Here is a 21424-nt window from a genome sequence, read left to right on the forward strand (position 1 = left end):
ATGTTTCAGGAGATAACCTGGAAAATCCCCAATGACTTGAAAATTAAATAACACACTGTCAAGCAATGCACAGGTTAAAGAAATCACAGGGGAAATTAGAAAACATTTAGAAATGAATGACAAAAAACACAACATATCAAAATCTGTAGTATGCAATTCAAGCAGTGCTGAGAGGGAAATCTATGATTTTATGTGCTTATATCAGAAAAGAAGAAAGAAGAAAAAAAATAAGAATTAAGCTTAGATCAGTGATTTAAGCTTCCTTCTTAAAAGAATCTAGGAAAAAGAAGAAAAATTAAACAAAAACATTAAAAAAAAGAAATAGTAGTGGAAATCAGTTAAATACAAAATAGACAAACTATAGAGGAAAAAATCAATGAAAACAAAAGTTGGTTCTTCGAAAGAATTACCAAAGTCAAGAAACACTTAGCAAGTCCGATGAAGATAAAAGAAAAGTCAAATTTCCAATATTAGGAATGAAATAAGAGACATCAAAACTTGTCACAGAAAAACAGAAAGGTTAATAATAAGAAATTATGTACAGTTTTTTGTCAATAAATTTGACAGCTTAGATGTAACAGAAAAATTCTTTGAAAGATACAAATTTCCAAAGCTGACATAAGCATAAATAGGAAATCTGAATAGCCCTATATCTGTTAACAACATGGAAACTGTCATTTTAATCTTCTCACAAAACTCCAGGCTCAGAGAAAATACCAAGCTCAAATGATTCCACTGGTGAATTTATCACCCATTTAAGGAAGAAACAATATGAATCTTATGCACACTCTTTGAGAAAATAGAGGAGCAGAGAGAATATTTTCTAATTCATTTTAGGAGACCAGCATTACCTTGATAGTAAAACCAGTAAAAGATATTAGAAGCAAAGTACAGACAAATACCTTGAACATAGATGCAAAAATCCTAAACAAAATATGATTTTGTATTTTGTATCTGGCAATAAACAATAAGGATAATTCAGTATAACTAACTAGGATTTACCCCCATGAACACAAGATTGGTTTAACATTTGAAAGTCAATATAATTCATCACAATAACAGAATAAAAGAAAAATCATATGATTATCTCAACAGATGTAGTAAAAGCACTTCACAAAATTTAACAAGCTTCTTTCACAAAAGAAAACAAGCTTCTCAACAAGCTTCAAACAAGTTTCCTAAAAAAGAAGCCCATGCACTGCAATGAAAGAAACCCCACATGCAATAACAAAGACCCAATGGGGCAAAACATGATTTTTTTAAAAAGTTAAAAAAAAAACATAAAATGTTTGGGGATAAATCTACAACAGATGTGTATGGCCTCTACACTGAAAACATAAAAAACATTGCTGAGACAAATTAAAGAAGATTAAAATAAATGGAGAGAGAGGTCATGCCCATTGACTGGAAGAGCTCATATTGTTAAAATTGCAAATTAATCTCCAAATTAATCCCAAATTAATCTCCCTCAAGTGTTTCTATAATGTATACAGAAATTCAGAAGAACCTAGAATAGCAGATGGAAGACCAAAGTTGGAGAACTTGCACTATGTAAATTTAAGACTCTGTAAAAGCTCCAGAAATCCAGGCACTGTGGTGCCATAACTGACACAAGGGGAAACAAACAGATCAATGGGACAGAATAACCCCACAGGTATATGGTTAACTGAGTTTTGACAAAAGCATCAAAGCAATCCTATGGGGAAAGAAAATATTTTCATCAAATGGTGCTGGAACAATTAGATGTTCGTAAGGAAAAGAATGTTGTCTTCTATCTCATACTACACATTAAAATAAGTCAGACAAAGATAAAAATCATATGATATCACTTGCATGTGAAATCTAAAAAAAATTACACAAATAAACTTATTTACAAAATAGAAATAGACTCACAAACTTCAAAAACAAACTTATGGTTACCAAAGAGGAAAGGTTGTTGTTAAGTCACTCAGTCACGTCTGACTCTTTTGCGACCCCGTGGATTGTAGCCCGCCAGAAAGGAGGAGGGGATAAATTGGGAATTTGGGATTATCAGATACACACTACTATATATAAAATAGATAAACAACAAGGACCTACTGTATAGCACAGGCAACTATTTCAATATCTTATAATAGCTTATAATGGAAAAGAATCTGAAAAAAAATACATATACATATAACTGAATCAGTATGTTATACATCTGAAAGACTGTAAATCAACTATACTTCAATAAAATAAATAAAAATAAAGCAACTAAAACTTAAAAATTCAAGATGGATCATAGATATAAACATAATCCTTGTATAAGAAAATAGAGATCTTTGAAACCATGAAGTAGGTAAAGAGCTCTTGGAACACAGAGCAGAAAACATGGAGAAAACCACTAGTCTTACTTTATTAAAATTAAAAACTACTGCTCATTGAAACACACAATTATGAAAATGAGCAGAGAAGCCACAGATCTGGAGATAATATTTAATGACAAAGTATTTTAAAAATTTAAATCTGACATAATAGTATTTGAGAATATAGAAAATCTGTAAGAAGAAGAGAAACCAATAAAAAATGGGTGAAAGACTTAAACAGAAACTTTACAAAGGATAGCCAATAAGAACATGAATAAGTGCTTAATATCATTAGTTATCAGGGAAATGCAAACTAAAACTACAATGTAGTAGGATTTCATTAAAGCCCATTTGACTGGCTAAATTAAAAACACTACCACCATCAGATGTCGAATAGGTGTAGAACAACTGGAACTCTACACACTGCTGGTTCCTCACACTCTAGGTTTTGAGTCATAAAGGTGACATTTAAACTTCACCTCCCACTCTGTTCTAGTCTTTAATTTTTCCAGGACCCCAGTAAGAAAAAGGGGCCCCCAACAACTCTCTCATCCCTCAACTGGTGATAATTCTCACACCCCTGCCTTGGGTAATATTGAGAATTAAGTGTGGCAATGCAGGTCCTGGGACATAATAGACAATCAATCATACACAAGCTCCCTTCTCACTTTCCCGCTGTCTATGCTTAGAAAGTTCTGTCCCCACGTCTTTTATGCCACACAACAGCCCATCTCTGCATGTCTCAGTCCCCAGCGATTTCCAGAAGTATGAGAGCTTCGAAGATTAGCATCCTTCTGGCCTAGCTCTCAGGGGGCTGCTTTTCTTTCTGCTTTTCTCCTTGTTTTGTTAAGACCAATAACCCCAGTTTGGAGTTCCTCCCCTGGTCTCTGTTGAAGGCATCTCTGTGTTCATCCTTCAAAATACCACATCTTCCTTTACACCAGGGCTTTCTTAGAAGCTTCTCTGCCTACACTGACTGCTCTCTTTTCTAGACAATTTGATCTGTACCAATGCCTTTGGTGCTCACAGTTGATTGTCATTAAAAAAACAAAACAAAACAAAACCAAAACCTGCTTCTGGGGAATTCCCTGGTGGTGTAGGAGTTAGGACTCTGTGCTTCAACTGCAGGAGGCATGGGTTTGATCCCTGGTTGGGAAACTAGATCCCGAAAGCTGACTTACAATATTGTGTCAGTTTCAGCTGTGTGGCAAAGTGGTTCAGTTACACACATATCCACTCTTTTTCAGATTCTTTTCCCATTTAGGTTATCATAGAATATTGAGTAGAGTTACCTATGTTATACACTAGGTCCTTGTTATTTTATATGCAGTAGTGTATATATGTTAATCCCAAATTATTCCTAATTTATTCTTAATCCTAAATTATCCATCCCCCTGACCTTTCCCCTTTGGTAACCATAAGTTTGTTTTAGAAGTCTGTAAGTCCATTTTGTAAATAAATTATTTGTATTCATTTGTATCACCTTTTTTGGACTGTATTATTATTTGAGTGCAGTACCTTATAATTATTATGTAATACTTACTACATTACTTTGGAATTAGATTCTTGACAAATGACAGTCTACCTATAGATTCTCTTGTTATTAAATAACCATGTCAGATCTTCCCCAAATAGGCCATGGAATGTTAAAGGGTGCTCCATGAATAAAGATGGCATGGTCAATTAAATCTGGGGAATGCTAAACTAAAACAGACTTTCCAGCTGCAGGACTCGTCAGAATCTTTAGTATACTCCTGTGTTTCGTGAATATGGTGTGAAAGATGAGGATAGAGTCTACGTGCATGTGTGCATGCTAAGTCGCTTCAGTTGTGTCTTGACTCTTTGTGACCCTATGAACTATAGCCCATCAGGCTCCTCTGTCCATGGGATTCTCTAGGCAAGAATACTGGCACAGGTAGCCATACCCTTTTCCAGGGGATCTTCTCGACCCAGGGATTGGACCTGTATCTCTTATGTCTCCTGCATTGGCAGGTAGGTTCTTTACCCCTAGTGCCACCAGAGTCTACATAGTACTTCCCAAATTTATTTGACCCTGGAAGACTTTCATCTTAGAGCATCCTGTAGTACAGGGTGTCCAAACTTTGGGGCTTCTCTGGTGGCTCAGACAATAAAGAATCTGCCTGCAATGTGGGAGACCCAGTTTTGATCCCTGGGTGGGAGAGATCCTCTGGAGAAGGGAATGGTTAGAATGGTTAGCCTCTCCAGTATTCTTGCCTGGAGAATTCTATAAACAGAGGAACCTGGAGAGCTACAGTCCATGGGGTTGCAAAGCGTCGGACAGGACTGAGGGACTAAAGCTCTGACTTTGGGAAACCAACACCCTACTTTATCCTCAGTGCTGGGCTGTCACTGGAAGTGAACAGGATGATGCTCTCTCCCTCCAATGAGATGCATTTTGGCATCTTGTAAGAGGAAGAGGGTCAGGGATCGTGCCTGCCATTTTCCAGTCCTTTTGGTCCCCCAGTCCTGCTGTGTAGGACATCGCCTAGCAGAGTCCCCACTCCCACCCCCACAGGCTTGCCTGCAAAGCCGTCCCTACAAGCTGGGCAAGATGGGGGCCTGTAGGCCTGTTTTCCTTTAACACGGCTCAGCCTTGAACCAGGTTTCCTGAGGTGACTTAGTTTCTCTGCCTTGCTGTGCTGTCCATACTGTGGAGAACTCAGAATATGTGTCATATATTCACAGGATTCCTGGATGGTCAGGGACCCCAGCCAGCTTGGCCCACACTTCTTATCCCACAGACCTCATTTATATACTCTTCCGTGGGCCTTGCCAGTGCATCCTTTCCTTTCCGTTACCCCAGAGAGCCAATCCTGAAACCAGAAAGCAGCTCTGTATTTCATTTCCAGAGAGAGCACCTTTGTTCAGAGAAATGGACAAGTTTCCAGACACCAGCATAGGCCCAGTTTATCAATAATACTTCTGTCCCGGCAAAGGTGTGCTAGGCCCCGCCTTCCAGACACTCCTTGGCTACCAAAGAGGCCTGATACAGCATGGCACAAAGAGCAAGCATCTGCTAATCTCCACAAAGTGTTCAGTCAGTTCAGTTGCTCAGTCGTGTCTGACTCTTTGTGACCCCATGGACTGCAGCATGCCAGGCTTCCCTGTCCATCACCATCTCCTGGAGCTTGCTCAAACTCATGTCTATCGAATTGGTGATGCCTTCTAACCATCTCATCCCTCTGTCGTCCCCCTCTTCTCCTGCCTTCAATCTTTCCCAGCATCAGGGTCTTTTCCAGTGAGTCATTTCTTCAGGTGGCCAAAGTATTGGAGCTTTGGCTTCAGCATCAGTCCTTCCAATGAATAGTCAGGACTGACTTCCTTTAGGATAGACTGGTTGGATCTCCTTGCAGTCCAAGGGACTCTCAAGAGTCTTCTCCAACACTACAGTTCAAAAGCATCAATTCTTCAGTGCTTGACACACTGGAATAATCACAGGCTGGGAGGATTTTGGAGGACAGCCAGCCAGGAATTGGGGTGGCTGAAGAGCAGCTCATAGACAGAGCAGAGCTGGATATAGAAGCATTGCTACAGTTTTTTATTTTTTTTGCCTGAGAAGGAGTCCAGAAGTTCAGAGGGGAGTCCAGAAGTTCAGTCTCTCTCCTTCTGTACATCACAGGTCATGTGGTCAGTAGTACAACCTGCCCTGGTTCCATGTTGGAGGTTAGTCTTGGGACTATGACCTGGTGAGATCAGGGTCTGTGCTGGAATCTGGCCTTGGGCAGTTGGGTGCAAGTCAGGAGGTGGAGGTAAGTCTTCAGTCCCTAAAGTGGTAGTAATCGCTAAGCTGTTGTCATCACGTAGAGCCAAAAACCCTTGGAGGTGAGCTTCTCACCTTCAGGGGTCATCTTCAGGACAGGGGCTTCAAGTTACCCTTTAAAATCCCTGACGGGTCAACTTCTGAGCAGTGAAGGTTAGGGTGTGGTTCACCACTAACCCAGGCAGGAAGAGGCCACTCCCAAAGCCTGAATGTGGGCAGTAGTTCAGTCTCATGGGTCAAAAGGCAAGCCTGACAAGAGTCGGACACGACTGAAGTGACTTAGTAGCAGTAGTAGTAGTAAGAGTAGCAGAGATGCTCGCTGACACAGCGCCCTCTGGAGGTGAAGCTCCATGCTCTGCTCTAGTTGCTGCCATGGGTGGTAGAGCAAAGGTCCTTCACTCTGTTTCTCCCGGGAGAGATGAGACCTGGGTGACTCTGTCTGGGGTCTGTCTAAGCTATGACAAGTCTCAGCAATCTTAGCGATCAGATCTTTCTGGTTCCATGGAGAAGAAGCCCAAGGGATGCTGGGTCGGGATCTGCCCAAGACCCCTCCTCACTGACCTGAAATACCCCTCCACCACTTCCTCTCCCCGCTCTCCCCCGGCCCTCCCACAAGACCTGCCAAAGTGACTCCTTTTCATATCGGTGAAGATCTACCCATTCAAAGTGATTGATCTTCTTCTAGAAAAATGGGGCCGTCTCACCCTTCCCTTATATCACTAACTTATTTTAAGTGAGTGATGGAGAGCAGCAAACTAGGAGATCTGTTGTGGTGAAATAAATTACTGGCAGCGCCTCTGGCTTCCTACAATGTGTGGCTTCTTGTCAACAACTATGCTATCACTATGTTCTCCCATTTCATAACATTTTCAATAGGTATATACTCTTCTCATACATACACCACGATGTATGTCCTGTTGTTTTATTTAGACTGTTTCCAGATTTGCACCTCTTTAAACAGAGATACTTTAAATCTCCATGCACATGAGTCTTTGTAGTGAATATGAGATTTTTGGTGGGAAGCAGTGATGGATTTTCTTGGGCTCCAAAATCACTGCAGATGGTGACTACAGCCATGAAATTAAAGATGCTTGCTCTTTGGAAAGAAAGCTATGACAAACCTAGACAGCATATTGAAAAACAAAGACATCACTTTATTGACTAAGGTCCATATTGTCAAAGCTACGGTTTTTCCAGGAGTCATGTATGGATATGAGAGTTGGATCATAAAGAAGGCTGAGCGCTGAAGAATTGATGTCTTTAAATTGTGGTTCTGGAGAAGACTCTTGAGAGTCCCTTGGACTGCAAGGAGATCAAACCAGTCAATCCTAAAGGAAATCAGTCCTGAAAATTCACTGGAAGGATTGATGCTTAAGTTGAAGCTCCCATACTTCGGCCACCTGATGTGAAGAGTTGACTCACTGGAAAAGACCCTGATGCTGGGAAAGACTGAAGACAAAAGGAGAAGAGGGCAGCAGAGGATGAGATGGTTAGAAAGCATCACCGATTCAATGGACATGTGTCTGAGCAAACTCCGGGAGATAGTAAAGGACAGGGAAGCCTGGTGTGCTACAGTCCATGGGGTCACAAAGAGTTGGACATGACTTAGCAACTGAACAACAAGGATAGATAGTACTCTCTTATGCAAAACACAAGAGAGGTGGCAGGAGGAGAGGTGGAAAAAAGTATAAGGTAATTTCAGAGGATTCCTGAGTAACGAGAAATTTCTGAATTCGGAGGGATATTAAATATGTTTAGCTGGCACAGGAGAGACACTGACCAATCAGAATCAAGGCCAGCAGTGGGAACGGAACAGGGTTCCCTCTGGGGCCAAGCATCAGCCTTTTGGATAATGGATTATAGAAAGCAGGGGTCCAGGGAGAAAGCCTGGGGTACCTGAGGCAACAGAGAGTGGTAGATGGCTGAGGAAAGTGGCTACTGAAGAATTGATAAGGAAGTATTTGGATATTTTAGTAACTTGGTTTAGCCATAACTGTGTTTGCTGCTGAATATCAACTCAGATATTCATGGCAGTACTCCACGGAGCTGTAGAATACCTCATGCCCTTTCAAAGCTTTTCTCAGCTCATGTATCATGTATGCCGGTGGTGACGGTGGAAGATAAATGATTCCCAGCTTCCTTGTATGGTGTGTGGGGAAAGTAAGACACAGAGATGGATTTATAATTTCCTCTATAGCCTCAGGGAAGTTGTTCCTCACACTGGGAATACACCATGAGCCTAGTGACGCTGACTGCTCCGAATAGAGACACATTCTGAAGACTTAATTTCACCAAGAGAAATTAAGTCTAGACACTTTTTTCAGAGTGACTGATAATATTTCTATGGCACATGAGGGAAAGCACTATAAGAAAAATCTATGTCACTCTGGCTAGGGGCTTAGAGAACTGAATGTCTTTCACAGGAAAATAAGAAGCCTGAAATGTTATACAAATGTCCTGACTCACAAAGTCCTCATTTTCCAAACCCACATGTGTCAACATAGTCAGATCCAGAGGGACTTCAAATGAGCTGAAACATCTTTTTTTTCCCCAAATGGTCACTCTCATACCCAACAAAAAGCCTTCACTTTCACATCTATGGTGTTTCCTTCTCACTGAGTGGGTAGCAGGAAAGGTGTCCATTTAAATACTCTGTGGGGCTCCTAAAGGGGCTGAGCTCTGAGATCTTTTGGTCCCAAGGGTCATGAGTCCCCTTTGTGGTACAATCCTTAACCCACTTTTGCCACATGGAGGGGGTTGCTCAGGGGCATAATCAGTCCACTGAAAATGATGTGCAGTGAAAGAACATAATATATTCTTAGCATTCGGTATAGACTTTTATATCTTCAGTTCAGGGTAACACTTACAGTTGGACCATGGCATCTAGTGACCTTATCCTCATGGACCCACTCCCTGAGGATCATTTCCACTTATATGAATGATGCCCTCATTCCTTGGTGGATCAGTGACATGTGGAGTCAGCGCCCTTGTCAAAGTTAAAACTGGTACCTTCTTATGAATAGCCCATTGAAATGAGCTCAGAAATGTTTCCTTTTAAGGCCTTCACCCCAGAGTATTTTACTGATGAATGTTTATTGAGACATTTATGAAGCATCAATTTGGAGCCAGAGACTATCTCAGGTATGAACAAGGTAGAAACTTCTCCAGAAGACCTCACAGCACTGAAGGAGATAGACAAGTAAATGAACATTTTAGCTAAAAGTGAGTTTCTCAGAAGTTAAACATGGAGCTACTTTATGAATTCTACATCGAGGTATCCACCCAACAGAAATGAAAACATCCCCACACAAAAACGTGCACAAGAATGTTCACAGCAGCATTACTTGTAACAGCCAAAAGGGAGAAATAACTCAAATGTCCATCAACTGATAAGTGGATAAATAAAATGTGGTATATCTGTACAACAGGATTAAGGATTCAGCAGTAAGAAGGAATGAAGTACTAATGCATGTTACAACCTAAATGAGCCTTGAACATAGTATTTGAAGTGAAAGAAGTCAGACAGAAAAGGCCATGTAGGGTATGATTCCTTTTAGAGGAAATATCCCGAAGAGGCAAATCCATAGAGTCAGAAAGCAGATTAGTGGTTGACCTAGAGGGGATGGAGAAAATAAATGGGGATTGACTGCTAATGGGTATGGAATTTCTTTTAGAGGGTGACGAAAGTGTTCTAAAATTGACTTAGAATATATTAAACCTTTATTCATAAAATTATGATTTTGGAGGAAATGGGAAGAACACTGGATTCAGCATCAGAAGACCTGGTTTGGATCCACAAATCACTGGACTTGATTTGTCCAATAACACATTCTTCAAACTTTCCTTTTCTGTTTTCTCCATCTTACCGAATGATCTTAACATTCTACTACCCAGTTAGTCAAACTAAAAACTCACAAGCCACCTGAAAAGCACACCTCCCAATCTGTCACTTCCTGAGCTAATCAGTCGTCCAGTCTTAGATTCTATTCCTTTGATCTCTTAAAATATCTGTCCTCTCCATTCCTGAACCTTCTGCCACTTGCTGACATCAGCGCTCACCTGGACTACTACAACAGCCTTCTCTAAGTCTCTCCACTTTAATCCCTCTCACCCTCCATATCATGGGTGTGATTTTCCTAAACAAAATCCTCGTGCCCCTTCCCTGTTCAAAATCATTCAATGGTCCATTATTGAGTCATGAGAACAAACACATATATAATCTGTGTGTGCCAGGCACTGTCCTAAGAACTGTGGATGCATTATTGCCAACTCTCACATCAATCTATGTGCCAGAGGAGGGAATCAGGCACAGAGAGGTAAAATGACTTGCCCAAGGCCATGCTGGGAATGAATTAGGCGACTGGCCCTGAGACATGTGCTTATAGGTGTCAAGCTAGTCTCTCAAGGACGGAGGCCAGACCTCTTCCACCTTGACCTAGGCCCTGGCTGCCCCTAGCTGTTCCATGTGCTCTCCTGCTCTCCTATTACTCGCTGACTGAAGTTTCTCAAAAGGGCTTTACTTCTCTGGGCCCTTTGTCAGTACCTTCCATCTAAGTGGGCTCTGGAAGTCTTTCAAGCCTCATCTTAGTCATCACGGCTTTTCTAGTCTTCCTGACTCTCTCCACCCATCCCCACCCCATGATCCCTAAATATGAAGTCCTGAAGCTGCTTTCATATTGGGTAACATGTCTTTTTCTGTCTGGGCCAGGTCTTCCCGGAGGCGTGCGGGGGCTTCTTCAGTTGCAGTGTATGGGTTCAGTAGTTGCAGCGTGCAGGCTTGGTTGCCCCACGGCATGTGAGATCTTGGTTCCCCCATCAGGTATTGAACTGGCGTCCCCTGCACCGAAAAGCAGATTCTCAACCACTGGACCACCAGGGAAGTTCTTATACATAATTTTTTTCTAACAGTTTTTTTGAGATATTAATCACATACCATGCAATTCATCCACGTAAAGTGTACAACTCAACAGGTTTTAGCATATTCATAAAATTATAGTTGCCCTAAGAACCATGCTTTTGCCTTGAGGTGGGTGGCCTGTTATACTCCTGGGGTATGATGTCACGAGGAGGTCACCTCACCAGCACAGCCAGGCATGGTGGGCAGCCCCAGAGGCAGGGGAGCTGAAGGTAGAAAATGAAAGAGATGGCAAGCATAGATGCCAATGGCTCTAGAGGGAAAGCTCCGGAGGAACTGAGAGATAACACTTGGAGGCCAGCTGTGACTAGACCATTCCGTAGAGCACAGTACTGTAGCCGACAGAAATCTCAGGCCACCAGCCTAGGTATGTAGGACATGTAATCTTGCTCTTCCAGAACTGAGCTTACATCTCACTCCAAGCCTCCATTCTCCATTCTGTGAATTCTAGACCTCCTGCCCTTTTCTCCCAGGCTGGTCTGAGAGGACTTCCTAGGGCTTGAGATTTCTCCCTAAGTCCTTCTGCGTGGCCAATGAATGCACAGCATCTGATCTTGGGTGGAAAGTACTTAGGACACGTAGGGCAGATTTACTAAAAGCTGGTGAGTGTGTGAGAAGCACAGGTGCCTGGCTTAGAGCAGGTGTTTGGTAAATGTTCATGGTTGACATGAATGGAACTAAAAAAGCAGCAAGAAGAACTAGGGTATCAAGGATGACAAACGTATTTCACACACCCATTTTCTCACCTACGAGTCCCATCAACATCGCTGTCTTGTGGCCCTTCCCTCCTTCAAGTGACAACCATTTTACCTGACAGATAAATATTTGCTGATATGTTTTCATGGGCGTTGCCCCTCTTGGAGTGATCATGCAGAGCCCACCTGTGCCTGGTTAAGTAGGCCAGCCAGTGTTGAAGGGGAGCCCTCTGTGTGCTCCCAGCCACAAAGAAAACAATTCATTTATTTTGCTTGCTCTGTCTTGGCTGTTTTTTTGCGATTAACATTCTTTTCCTGCCAACGGTCCAAGTGGGATGTTACTACACATGTCTAATGAAATGGGAGCTTCGTGTGGGTGGGTCTAGTGATAGTCACCGTTAGGACAATTCTAACCAATATCCAAAGGTGACTCTTTGGATAGTTCAGAATAAATGACAGTGTTAAGAACAATGCTTCTAAGGGACTGGAGGCTGATGGCCTCAGAGGGCTTGGATTCCATCAGCATTCCCAGTTCTGGGAATGTACTTCCTCCCCTACACAGGGTGTGCCTTTGAGAAGTCCACCCACATTGCGCTCCCCGACTCCTCCGCAGAAGGCTGACTGCCTCTCTTCTTTTAAGTCTTGAGAAGGGTCTGTGCTTCTCTTACAAGTCAGCATCAGCTGGGGACATGTTAAGCTGGGGGCCATCAGAACAGCCCACATGTCCGTGACAGCGTCACCATGAGGGGGGTCTTCCAGCCTTTATGGTCCCTCCTAGCCTGACAGCTGAATCAAATCCCCTCACTGAGCCTCCCTCCCTCCCTCCTGCATACTTCAGCCTCCAGGACTAGAGTCCCCACCTCCTCTGAAGCAGATGCCAGGGGCCTTTGAAACTTGCCCTTGGTCTTTGGAATCCTGACTCGGAGGCTGGGTGTTCCAGCAGCAACTCCTAGGGTGCAGATCTTGGAAAGGCCACTTCAGAACTGTCCCAGCTGGGGCCTCAATGACAAGCTCTGCTTCTGTGAGGTTTGCAAGGTGCCAAAAACATCTCCAGTGCTCCGGCAGGAGCAGCCAATGGAAGCCACGGCCGGGACCCCTCCCACACCCCCTCAGTGGCATCCCTGACTACTGCCTCTCTCTCTCCCTCCCTCCTGGCCTGCCTGACACAGAAGTGAGGACCCAGCAGCCTCAGGGTCTGTAGAATCCTCTCTTTGGTCCCCAGACAGAGCCTCAGCCTTTCCAAAGATGGCCTGGAGACAGCTGTTTCTGATCTGTCTCTCAGCCGTTGCACTCCTGTCCAGTGAGTATGGGGAGGTTCCAGGATGGACCTGGTGTTAGGTGAGGCGGCTTAGGTGGCCCAGGTAAAGAGGGTGCCTGTTGTTAAGAAGGCTGTACTTGTGTGTGCATGTGTAACACGATGCAGCACAGAGAAAACAGCTTGTCTGACAGTTTCCTGGGGAGACTGACTGCAGCTGGTACTTGTGTCTAGGGCTCCAGGGCAAATCATAGGGCCTGGGAAAGACCGTCCCAGCCTGTCTTGGGCTGAGGACTTCCCTTGGGGTGCTGCAGCCCTCATGCTGCGCTCTTGTCCCATAGTGCTATGGGAGGGGGCCGCTGTGTCGGTGGGCCCGAGGCAGGTGGCAGGACAAGAGGCACAGGAAGGTGAGTACCGGGGCCACCCGAGGCTGCGCGGTGGATGGGTTGGCTCCTGACGCAGCCTTGGTGAGCCTGTGCCGGGTGTGACCGGCCTCTCTCCTCGGGTTTCAGACGTGGAAGAGGTTTTCATGCAGGAATCAGATGCCTTGAATTTCCTCAAGAAGCGCAGCAAGCGGTCCCCTAGATTCCAGGACGAGGTCAATGGTAAGACGCTGTGGCCTGCCTTCTGCTCTTGCTCCTTCCTGTTCCTTCTCTCTCCCACAGTCAGCTGGGCTATGGGGATGGCCAGGGTCAGAGGGCTCAACCCAGCTCCTCAGGTGTCAAAGTAACTGTGCCTCTGAGTCAGAAGTTACACCACGTTTCTTTGACTGTAGGTCAGTCTTGATTGGCTATGCCGTCAGGGTAAGGAACAAAGAGGGACAGGGCCACATGACTGCACTGAAGTCGATGAACTGCCCCTCAATCTCTGAAAGTTAAAAATGTTAAGAGGGAGAACTTCCCTGGTGGTTCAGTGGTTAGGACTTTGCACTTTCACTGCAGAGGGCACAGGTCAATCCACAGTTGTGGAACTAAGATTCCACATGCATGTGGAGCAGCCAAAAAAAAGAAAAAGTTATGGGGGAAATCTATGTTCTGGTGGAGTGCAGACACTGCAGCTCAGTGTGTGCTTTCTGGATAATTTGTGGTGTACCTTTTAGCCAAGAGAGCAGCACTGCAGGCAGGAAGAGGCACATGGGACAGGGAACTGGAAATGTGGGCTTGGTGACAGCTTTGCTGCTCAGTGGCCTTGACCACTTCCTCTCACTGTGCCCAAGTTTCCTTCTTTATAAGCCCCCTATTTAAAGAACGGTGTTCAGCCAGCAGTGTTTTTAAGTCTTTACTTCCAATGCAGTTAGGAGACTTTTGAGCTTGGAAGAATGTCTCCTCAGCCTAAAGTAGGCCTTGGTGTCTACTTGCCTGCCTGTAATGACCTGGCAACGGCCCTCATTTCCATGACCTGCCGACCCTTGAAGGCATTTGAGTTTTCTGTCCTTGAACTAGATTCTTCCAAGGACTCAGCTCTGACAGTCACTGAGTCCAAGGCTTGATTCATCACTTCTGTGTGTGTCTGAATAAACTCTTTGTGCCTCTCAGCACACTCAGCAAGGTAACTTGCTCAGTGAAAATAACAGGACTGTTTTCAAATGATGGGCAAGAAGTGAGATGAAAATGCTTAGAGATAAAATTAGCTTTTATTAATTTTTTAATTGGAGAAGTACAATCCACACTGGGAATATCTCCAGGCCTCATACAATTTGGGATTTAGAGGTTAGCAAATGTCAAGAAACACTGAAAAGACTGATGGAGCTTGGACCGTTCTTGATGGAAATGAGAGAAGCAACCTTCTGGCAGACTCCCAGTGGGGAATGGGCGTGAATTTAGAGGCGAATAGTTTCCATCCTTTAAGGGGATTCAGAACGAGGCACATGATTAAGCCAGAGGTCTGTCACCCAGGTTGGAAGCTCAGGGTTTCAGGCATTATACAGGACAACCTGGTGAACACAGAGGATGCACCTGAGTTCACCTGCTGTCACCCAGTCAGCTCTGGCGCTGGGCAGAACAATGCCCACTTATGTCTCAGGTTCAGTAAAGGAAGGCAACACTTTGATAAACAAACTTGGAAGCAGAAAACAGGCATCTCCTATCTCTAAGCTTCTGGGTAAAGATGCAGGTTACTTTACGGTGAAAGGAACTAATCGGAGGAAAGGCACATTCCTGAGGAGGGATGTATTCTAGGTACATGGTGCATGGTATAAAAACAGCATCTAGCATCTTGTCTTATTCACTGCTGAGTCAGACGTCCAATTTGTGGCTTTCTTAGTTTCAAGATACTTCTTTTGATGAGGCTTTCATTGGAAAGATCCATAGGCAGGAAGGCCATGTGTGGGGAGGGAGAGTTGGCCCTCAGAATGCCTCACACAAGTATGGAGTAATTCCCTCACGTCACAGTGGGGAGACTGAGGTGCTGTTGAAAAAATTTCCTCCAGACAATCACAGTTCTCACACTGAAGAGGTCAATGTAAAGATGATTACACCATCTTCAGGCCCTGTGGTGATTTCTATCACAGCAGCCACAGTGTTGAGTGCAATTTATTTTCCCATCTTTTTCCTTAAGTGGATTACAGACTTCTTCGGCAGAGGGATAGATGGGATCTTTCTTACTTGCTTTTTTAATCCCAGTGCTTAGCACATATTCTGGCCATGACAGGTGCTCAAAGTTGCAGAGTGGATATGCAAGCGTTAGTGTCAAGTTGGATTATTCCCTCAGGGAATTCATTTCTATCATCTGAGAAAGAATTCCTAGCTTCTAAGAGAACCAGCAAGCTTGGCTACACCACTCATTTTATGACTGGAGCTAAATGGTTCTGGAGAAGGAAACGGCAACCCACTCCAGTATTCTTGCCTGGAGAATCCCATGGACAAAGGAACCTGGCAGGCTAGTCTATGGGGTTGGAAACTACTGAGCGACTACGCATACAAACGGCTTCACCTTTTGGGGTCTCAGTCGTCTTAATACACAAAACGAGGTGGTTGGCTGGGATGCTCTCCCAGGTCCCTCAGGTTTTAAAGTCTATGTCAGGGGTGAACCACTGCAGTAAGGCCCGCATTTAGCCCCTCACAAACAGCCTCATCTGCACCTGAGTTTCTTATGCAGAATGACTGGTGTCCCCCTCAATGCATGTGGCTGCCCCTATTCTTGGGGGCAACTTTCACCTTTCCCTCAGTGGAGAACAGGCAGAAGCTGCGGGCAGACGAGCTGCAGAGAGAGTATCATGAAGAACAAAGGAACGAGTTTGAGAACTTCGTGGAGGAGCAAAACCACAGTAAGAGCTCATCAGCCGGTTACTTTTGGGAATTGGAAGTTTGTGGGAAAACCATGTGATCTGTCTATACTTTTCCTTTTGCTGCTGCGTCGCTTCAGTTGTGTCCGACTCTGTGCGACCCCACAGACGGCAGCCTACCAGGCTTCTCCGTCCCTGGGATTCTCCAGGCAAGAACACTGGAGTGGGGTGCCATTGCCTTCTCCCTACTTTTCCTTTAAGTTTTATTTATGTCCCAAGTTTTAATTAGAGGAGGCAGATAAGAGCATCTCTACTTTCAATTCATATCTATGGGAGTCTCAAAAAAAAAAAAAAAAAAAAAGGGAGAAAGTCACAAAAGTAGCTATAGAACCTGAGAAGGCATGGAAGAGGTCAGAACATGTAGGGTACCACTGGCTGGGGACTGTGGGGCTGGGGAGTTTTTGGTTGATAGTATTTTCTCCTCCTACTTGGGTGTGTTCTGTCTCAGTACCTACACTTGTGCCTTCATTCCCAGAGTTGGGCTGGGAGGATTTCAAACTCACTTTCAAGTGGTTTGGATTTACATCAACGTCATGGCTCTAGAACTTCCCATCCTAGAAAACCTATGACTTCCATTTCCCTAGTCACTATTATCAGTGTTTGGTGACTGGTGGAAGCAAACCCGACAAATGAACTCAGTTCTGTACCCTCCCTGCTCCAACCTGAACATCTACAGCCCTCAGGATAGCTCCCCTCACTCATAGCACTGGGCCCCTGCAAGTTCTTATGTGGTTTGCAAACCCATCCAGTTGCTGCAAGTGTGTGCTTGGAAAGCCTTGGCCTTTGCCTATGTGTCTCTCACCAGGCAGTCTGCACACCTTATCCCCACCCTCTGCTCCTGGGAGATGGCTCCAGCCGCCCCTTGGGAATGCTGGTTTCAACAGGGCCTCTGGGTGTGGGCATGGGTGGACAGACACTCTACCTTCGAACCACAGCCTCCCACACTGAGGGGATTCGACTTCATATTTATTGACTACTTTCACATGTCACTCATGGCCAAAAATCCACAGAACATGTACAGGGTTCAGACCAGGCAGGCCAACATGTGTGTTTATTACTTTTTTGGTCTTTCTTGAAACTTCAAGATTGAAATGCTTCGAGTAAGTTTCTGATGCAGGTGAGAGTAGGCATTAAGACCCCAGTTACGGTGACCTTAGTTAGAGCAAGTGTGATTTCATTTCTGAAGCCACCAACCTCCTTACTTGCTTGCTCTGGTACATTTGAGAGGTGAGGTGCCCTTAGGGCATCTCTTAGTGGAAAGGACACAATCACCAGGTCCCAGAGGGCTGCAGGCCACACCCACTGTCTTGCAGGCAGGATCCTGGCAAATCAATTGTCCCAGAAAAAGCTAAGACTGTTGTAACTCAGAGGCAAATATTTCTGTTACAGATTTAACCTGGTGGACAGCTTGGGGCAAGGCATTTAAAAAATGAGAATGTGGCCTCTAAAATTCAGTGCTTTTTTTTTAACTCATAATATTAATAACAGCATTTTATTTTGTGCATTTTTAATTGTTTCAGGTTGAAATCCCTAGCACCTGGATGGAAAATGTTCACTGTTTTCCTTCCACAATGAATCAGGATGAGGGGTGAGGCACCTGAGGGATGCCAGGTCCTCCAGCAAAGCCAGAGGAGACTGAGGCTTAGGCCTCAGGCGCTGCCCACAGACGGAAAGGCTGCAGGACACAGGCCTTGGGGGAACAGTGACAGCAGCTGTTGCCATCGGCTGAGCACCTGTCCCGCCAGACTCTGTGCTGAACCACATAATCCTTATGGCCAGTTCTCAGGTCTTACAATTTCCAGTTTACAGTTTCAAAAACCCAGTCTTTAAAGAATATGTGAATGTCCAAGGTGAGATAGGTAGTAAGGAATTTAAACGCAGGTGTTTGCCAGCAAAGCCCATGTTTTTGTAAACGAAGATGACCAAATGCATCATAGAGCTTGCTATTATCTATTAACTTTCTATCTTCCCAACATTTTCCCCAGATACTAAAAAAAAAGTGTGGTAAAATATACAGAACATTAAAATTTGCCACCTTCACTTATTTTAAGTGTACGATTCAGTGGCGTTTAGTACATTCACAACCACCATCATTATTTATTTCCAAAACACTTTTATCACCTCAAACTTTGCACCCATTATGCATTAATTCCCCTATCTCCACAGTCTCTGGAAACCTCTAATATATTCTCTGTCCATATACATTTGTCTATACCACATACTTCACAGAAGACAAATCACACAATATCTGTCTTTTTGTGTCTTGTGTGTTTCACCTAGCATGTTTCAAGGTTCATTCATGTTATAGCAGATATTAAAACCTCATTCCTTTTCATGGCTGAATACACACAGACACATCTAGACATTATAGTCTATCTTCTCACATTTCATCTTTTCATCTATTCCCACATGGTAATTCTGTTTAACTTTTTGAGGATGCTTTTTAAACACTGATGGCCTTGGGATGTCTGCTCATGGTTCAGTGGTACCTAACAGTGGCTAACAAAGACAGGGAAGTTCATGCAGTCACAAAGAGTCAGACAAAACTTACCAACTGAACAACAGTGGCTAACAGGCAGTCCTGAACTGGCACCAGGAGCCTAATTCTATAGCTTCAAAAATGCGTTATTTGGATTCTTTATCAGTTGAGCCACAACGGAAGCCCTATTCAGAAACACATCTCATCAAAGACAGAAAAATCTATTTTTCTGCCGCTGTTATTTTGTATTCTGTCTTAGTTGGTGAGTCTCCGGGCCAGTTTTTGCACGCGGCTATCCCATCTTTGCTGGCTGAGCAGGAACATGCACTGAACGGAATGTAGGATCCTGGTTTCTGCTCTCCTGGCAACTAGCTCTAGGCCAGATCTGTAAAAGGGAGGCTTTAGATTTGGCATCCTTTTAGGCCCTTCCAGCTGGGACATTCTGTCTGTCACCCATGTACATAGGCACAATGGTTCATGTCATGGGGGCAGAGTAGATACTTTGGGGGACTTGATGGCTGTGCCCCCAGATCCGAGCCCTCCATCCTCAAGTGAGGACTTCATCTCTTGTGCCCAGAACAGGGAGAGAGAAGCCGGGAGGCTGTCGAGCAGTGGCGCCAATGGCATTATGACGGCCTGTACCCATCCTACCTCTACAACCGCCACCACATCTGAGCTCAGTTTGAGGGACACAGAAGATGGAGCCTGAGACACCCGCTTACCCCTGGTATTCGGGCACCTCTCCCGCACACAAACAGGCCCCTTCACAGGGCCTCAGTCACCTAGGGCCTTCTGTTCTTATGGGTGAAAACACCCAGGCTTGCACTTCTTGGCAGATGATTTTCTGAGGTGAGCAAAGGCCTGTGGGGCCTCCTGGTATCCCTCCTAGAGGTTCCCTGTTGCTTCACCATCGCTCCCACACTGAGACTCCTGGTCCACAGAAAGATGAGAAATCACAGTAGAGAGAAAGATCGTGTATCTGCTTACAGCTTATGAATAAAAACGCTGAGTCAACACTGTATTATCTTCTTGAATCTCATGCTGAGTGCCACCTACTTGTCCCTCCCAAATGACAGTGGGGCTCACACAGACTTGGGTATCAGGAAGCTTGGACTTGGGAGCATGTCTCACTATTTTATCAGCCTGTCTCAGTAGTTATGTGACTGAAAGGGACCTGTAAATGCAACTGTTTGGGTAAAAACCATTATCTGAGCCCAGGTGCTTCTCACATCTCTAAAAAGTCTTAAGGTTCAATGGTGGTTTCTTAATGGCATCAATCAAAAGCCAGGGTTACAGTGAGGCCAGCTGTAACCAAAAGTAGCCAGCAGATAAGGTTCAGTTTTAGTATCATCTCCATTTTCTTCATAGTATTAGTTTGCTAGAGCTTTCGTAACAACGTGCCAGAAACTGGGAGACTTAAAAACAATGAACATTTATTCTCTCACAGTTCTGGAGGCTGGAAGTCTGAAATCAAGGTGTTGGCAGGGCCACACTCCCTCCCAAGGTTCCAGGGGAGGTCCTCTCTTGCCTCTTCTAATTTCTGGGGGCTCAGCTGTCCCCTGGCTTGTGGCAGCATCGCTCCAGTCACTCCTTGCACCATCACGTGGCCTTTACTTCCCATGTCTCCACACACTCCTCCCTGTGTCTGTGTCTCTTCTCCTGTTGTAAGGACACCAGTCATTAAGGGCCAAACCATTTCCAGTACTTCTGCCTGGAAAATTCCATGGACTGAGGAGCCTGGTAGGCTACAGTCCATGCGGTCGCAGAGTTGGACATGACTCAGCGACTTCACTTTCACTTTCTGCTACCTCAATAACTTAATTACATCTGTAAAGACCGTATTTCTAAATAAGGTCAATATTCACAGGTCTCAGGGGTTTGGTGTATCTTTTCCTGGGAAACAACTCAGCCCATAACAGCCCTCTCTTGTTCCAATGGCTCTGCCTTCCTGCCACAGACGAAGCACTAGGTTACCTCCAGCCTTGTTCCCAACTGTCTTCAGGGATTCCACACTAAGAATGCAGAAAAGTCAAGAACAATGTTAAGTGGGCACCTCTGTGGGATCAGAGGATCATCTTTCTTCTCAAATGAAGAAAAAGCACCCACTCCTGGCCATCTCCCAGTCCCCTCCCCTGGGTCTTCTGCTTCCCCCTTGCCTTGGGTCCCTAGCTGGTTAGTCCAGCCTACTTTGGAAGCCGGTTTCCAGGCTAGTATACGGCAACATTTTTTTTTGAGGAAAAGCCAGCTGAGGTGGAGCCATTAGTTAGATCTGGACACTTTGCAATGAATACAAAGTAACTTTTTTAAAGACTAGGATAAAAGTCTTAAAAATACTCTAGTGATCAAGCAATTATGCACATTCCAAACTGCCTCATGTATAGTCACCATTGTATTTCCTCACACAAACTCCAAGCAGGAGCTGAACCAGCCTTGAGAAGGTAGGAAGGGGACTGGGCAAACTCTACCACTAAATGGTATTACCTGGGCAGGTGGAAGAGGGGAGCCACTCTCTTCTTAGGAGTCCTGCGATTGATCATTTGGAGAGAGAGGCTTGGGGCACAAGTGAAGACCCAACACAACAAAAGTCAAACCTGTGCCAAATTGTTTTAGACATGACACAACTGTGTTTGCCTATCGGCAGCTGAGGCTTACAGTATTTTGATTATGCTCTTTTGGGGATCGCTGAGAT

At 44.5% G+C, this 21424-nt stretch overlaps 2 protein-coding genes across 3 annotated transcripts in view; one reads left to right on the top strand and one right to left on the bottom strand.

The window, feature by feature from the left end:
• Window positions 1-9805: 9805 nt before the first annotated feature.
• The window catches only part of MCM10 (minichromosome maintenance 10 replication initiation factor), a 52968-nt gene continuing 41349 nt past the window's right edge, over window positions 9806-21424 (bottom strand). Inside the window, exon 21 of one of the 2 annotated variants that reach the window (XM_025264381.3) lies at window positions 9806-10945. The gene's annotated coding sequence lies outside the window, so the exon portion shown is untranslated. Of the gene's footprint in view, window positions 10946-20258; window positions 20395-21424 lie in introns of those variants that run through there. The other variant, XM_025264380.3, reaches the window with a different exon arrangement.
• Window positions 12964-19705, top strand: UCMA (upper zone of growth plate and cartilage matrix associated). The gene is made up of 5 exons (XM_006066036.4): window positions 12964-13018; window positions 13315-13380; window positions 13486-13578; window positions 16140-16238; window positions 19313-19705. The coding sequence occupies exons 1-5, from the start codon at window positions 12964-12966 to the stop codon at window positions 19408-19410; spliced, it is 411 nt and encodes a 136-aa protein (XP_006066098.2). The 3' UTR covers window positions 19411-19705.

The sequence above is a fragment of the Bubalus bubalis genome, chromosome 14 (assembly GCF_019923935.1).
Source record: "Bubalus bubalis isolate 160015118507 breed Murrah chromosome 14, NDDB_SH_1, whole genome shotgun sequence".
NCBI lineage: Eukaryota > Metazoa > Chordata > Mammalia > Artiodactyla > Bovidae > Bubalus > Bubalus bubalis.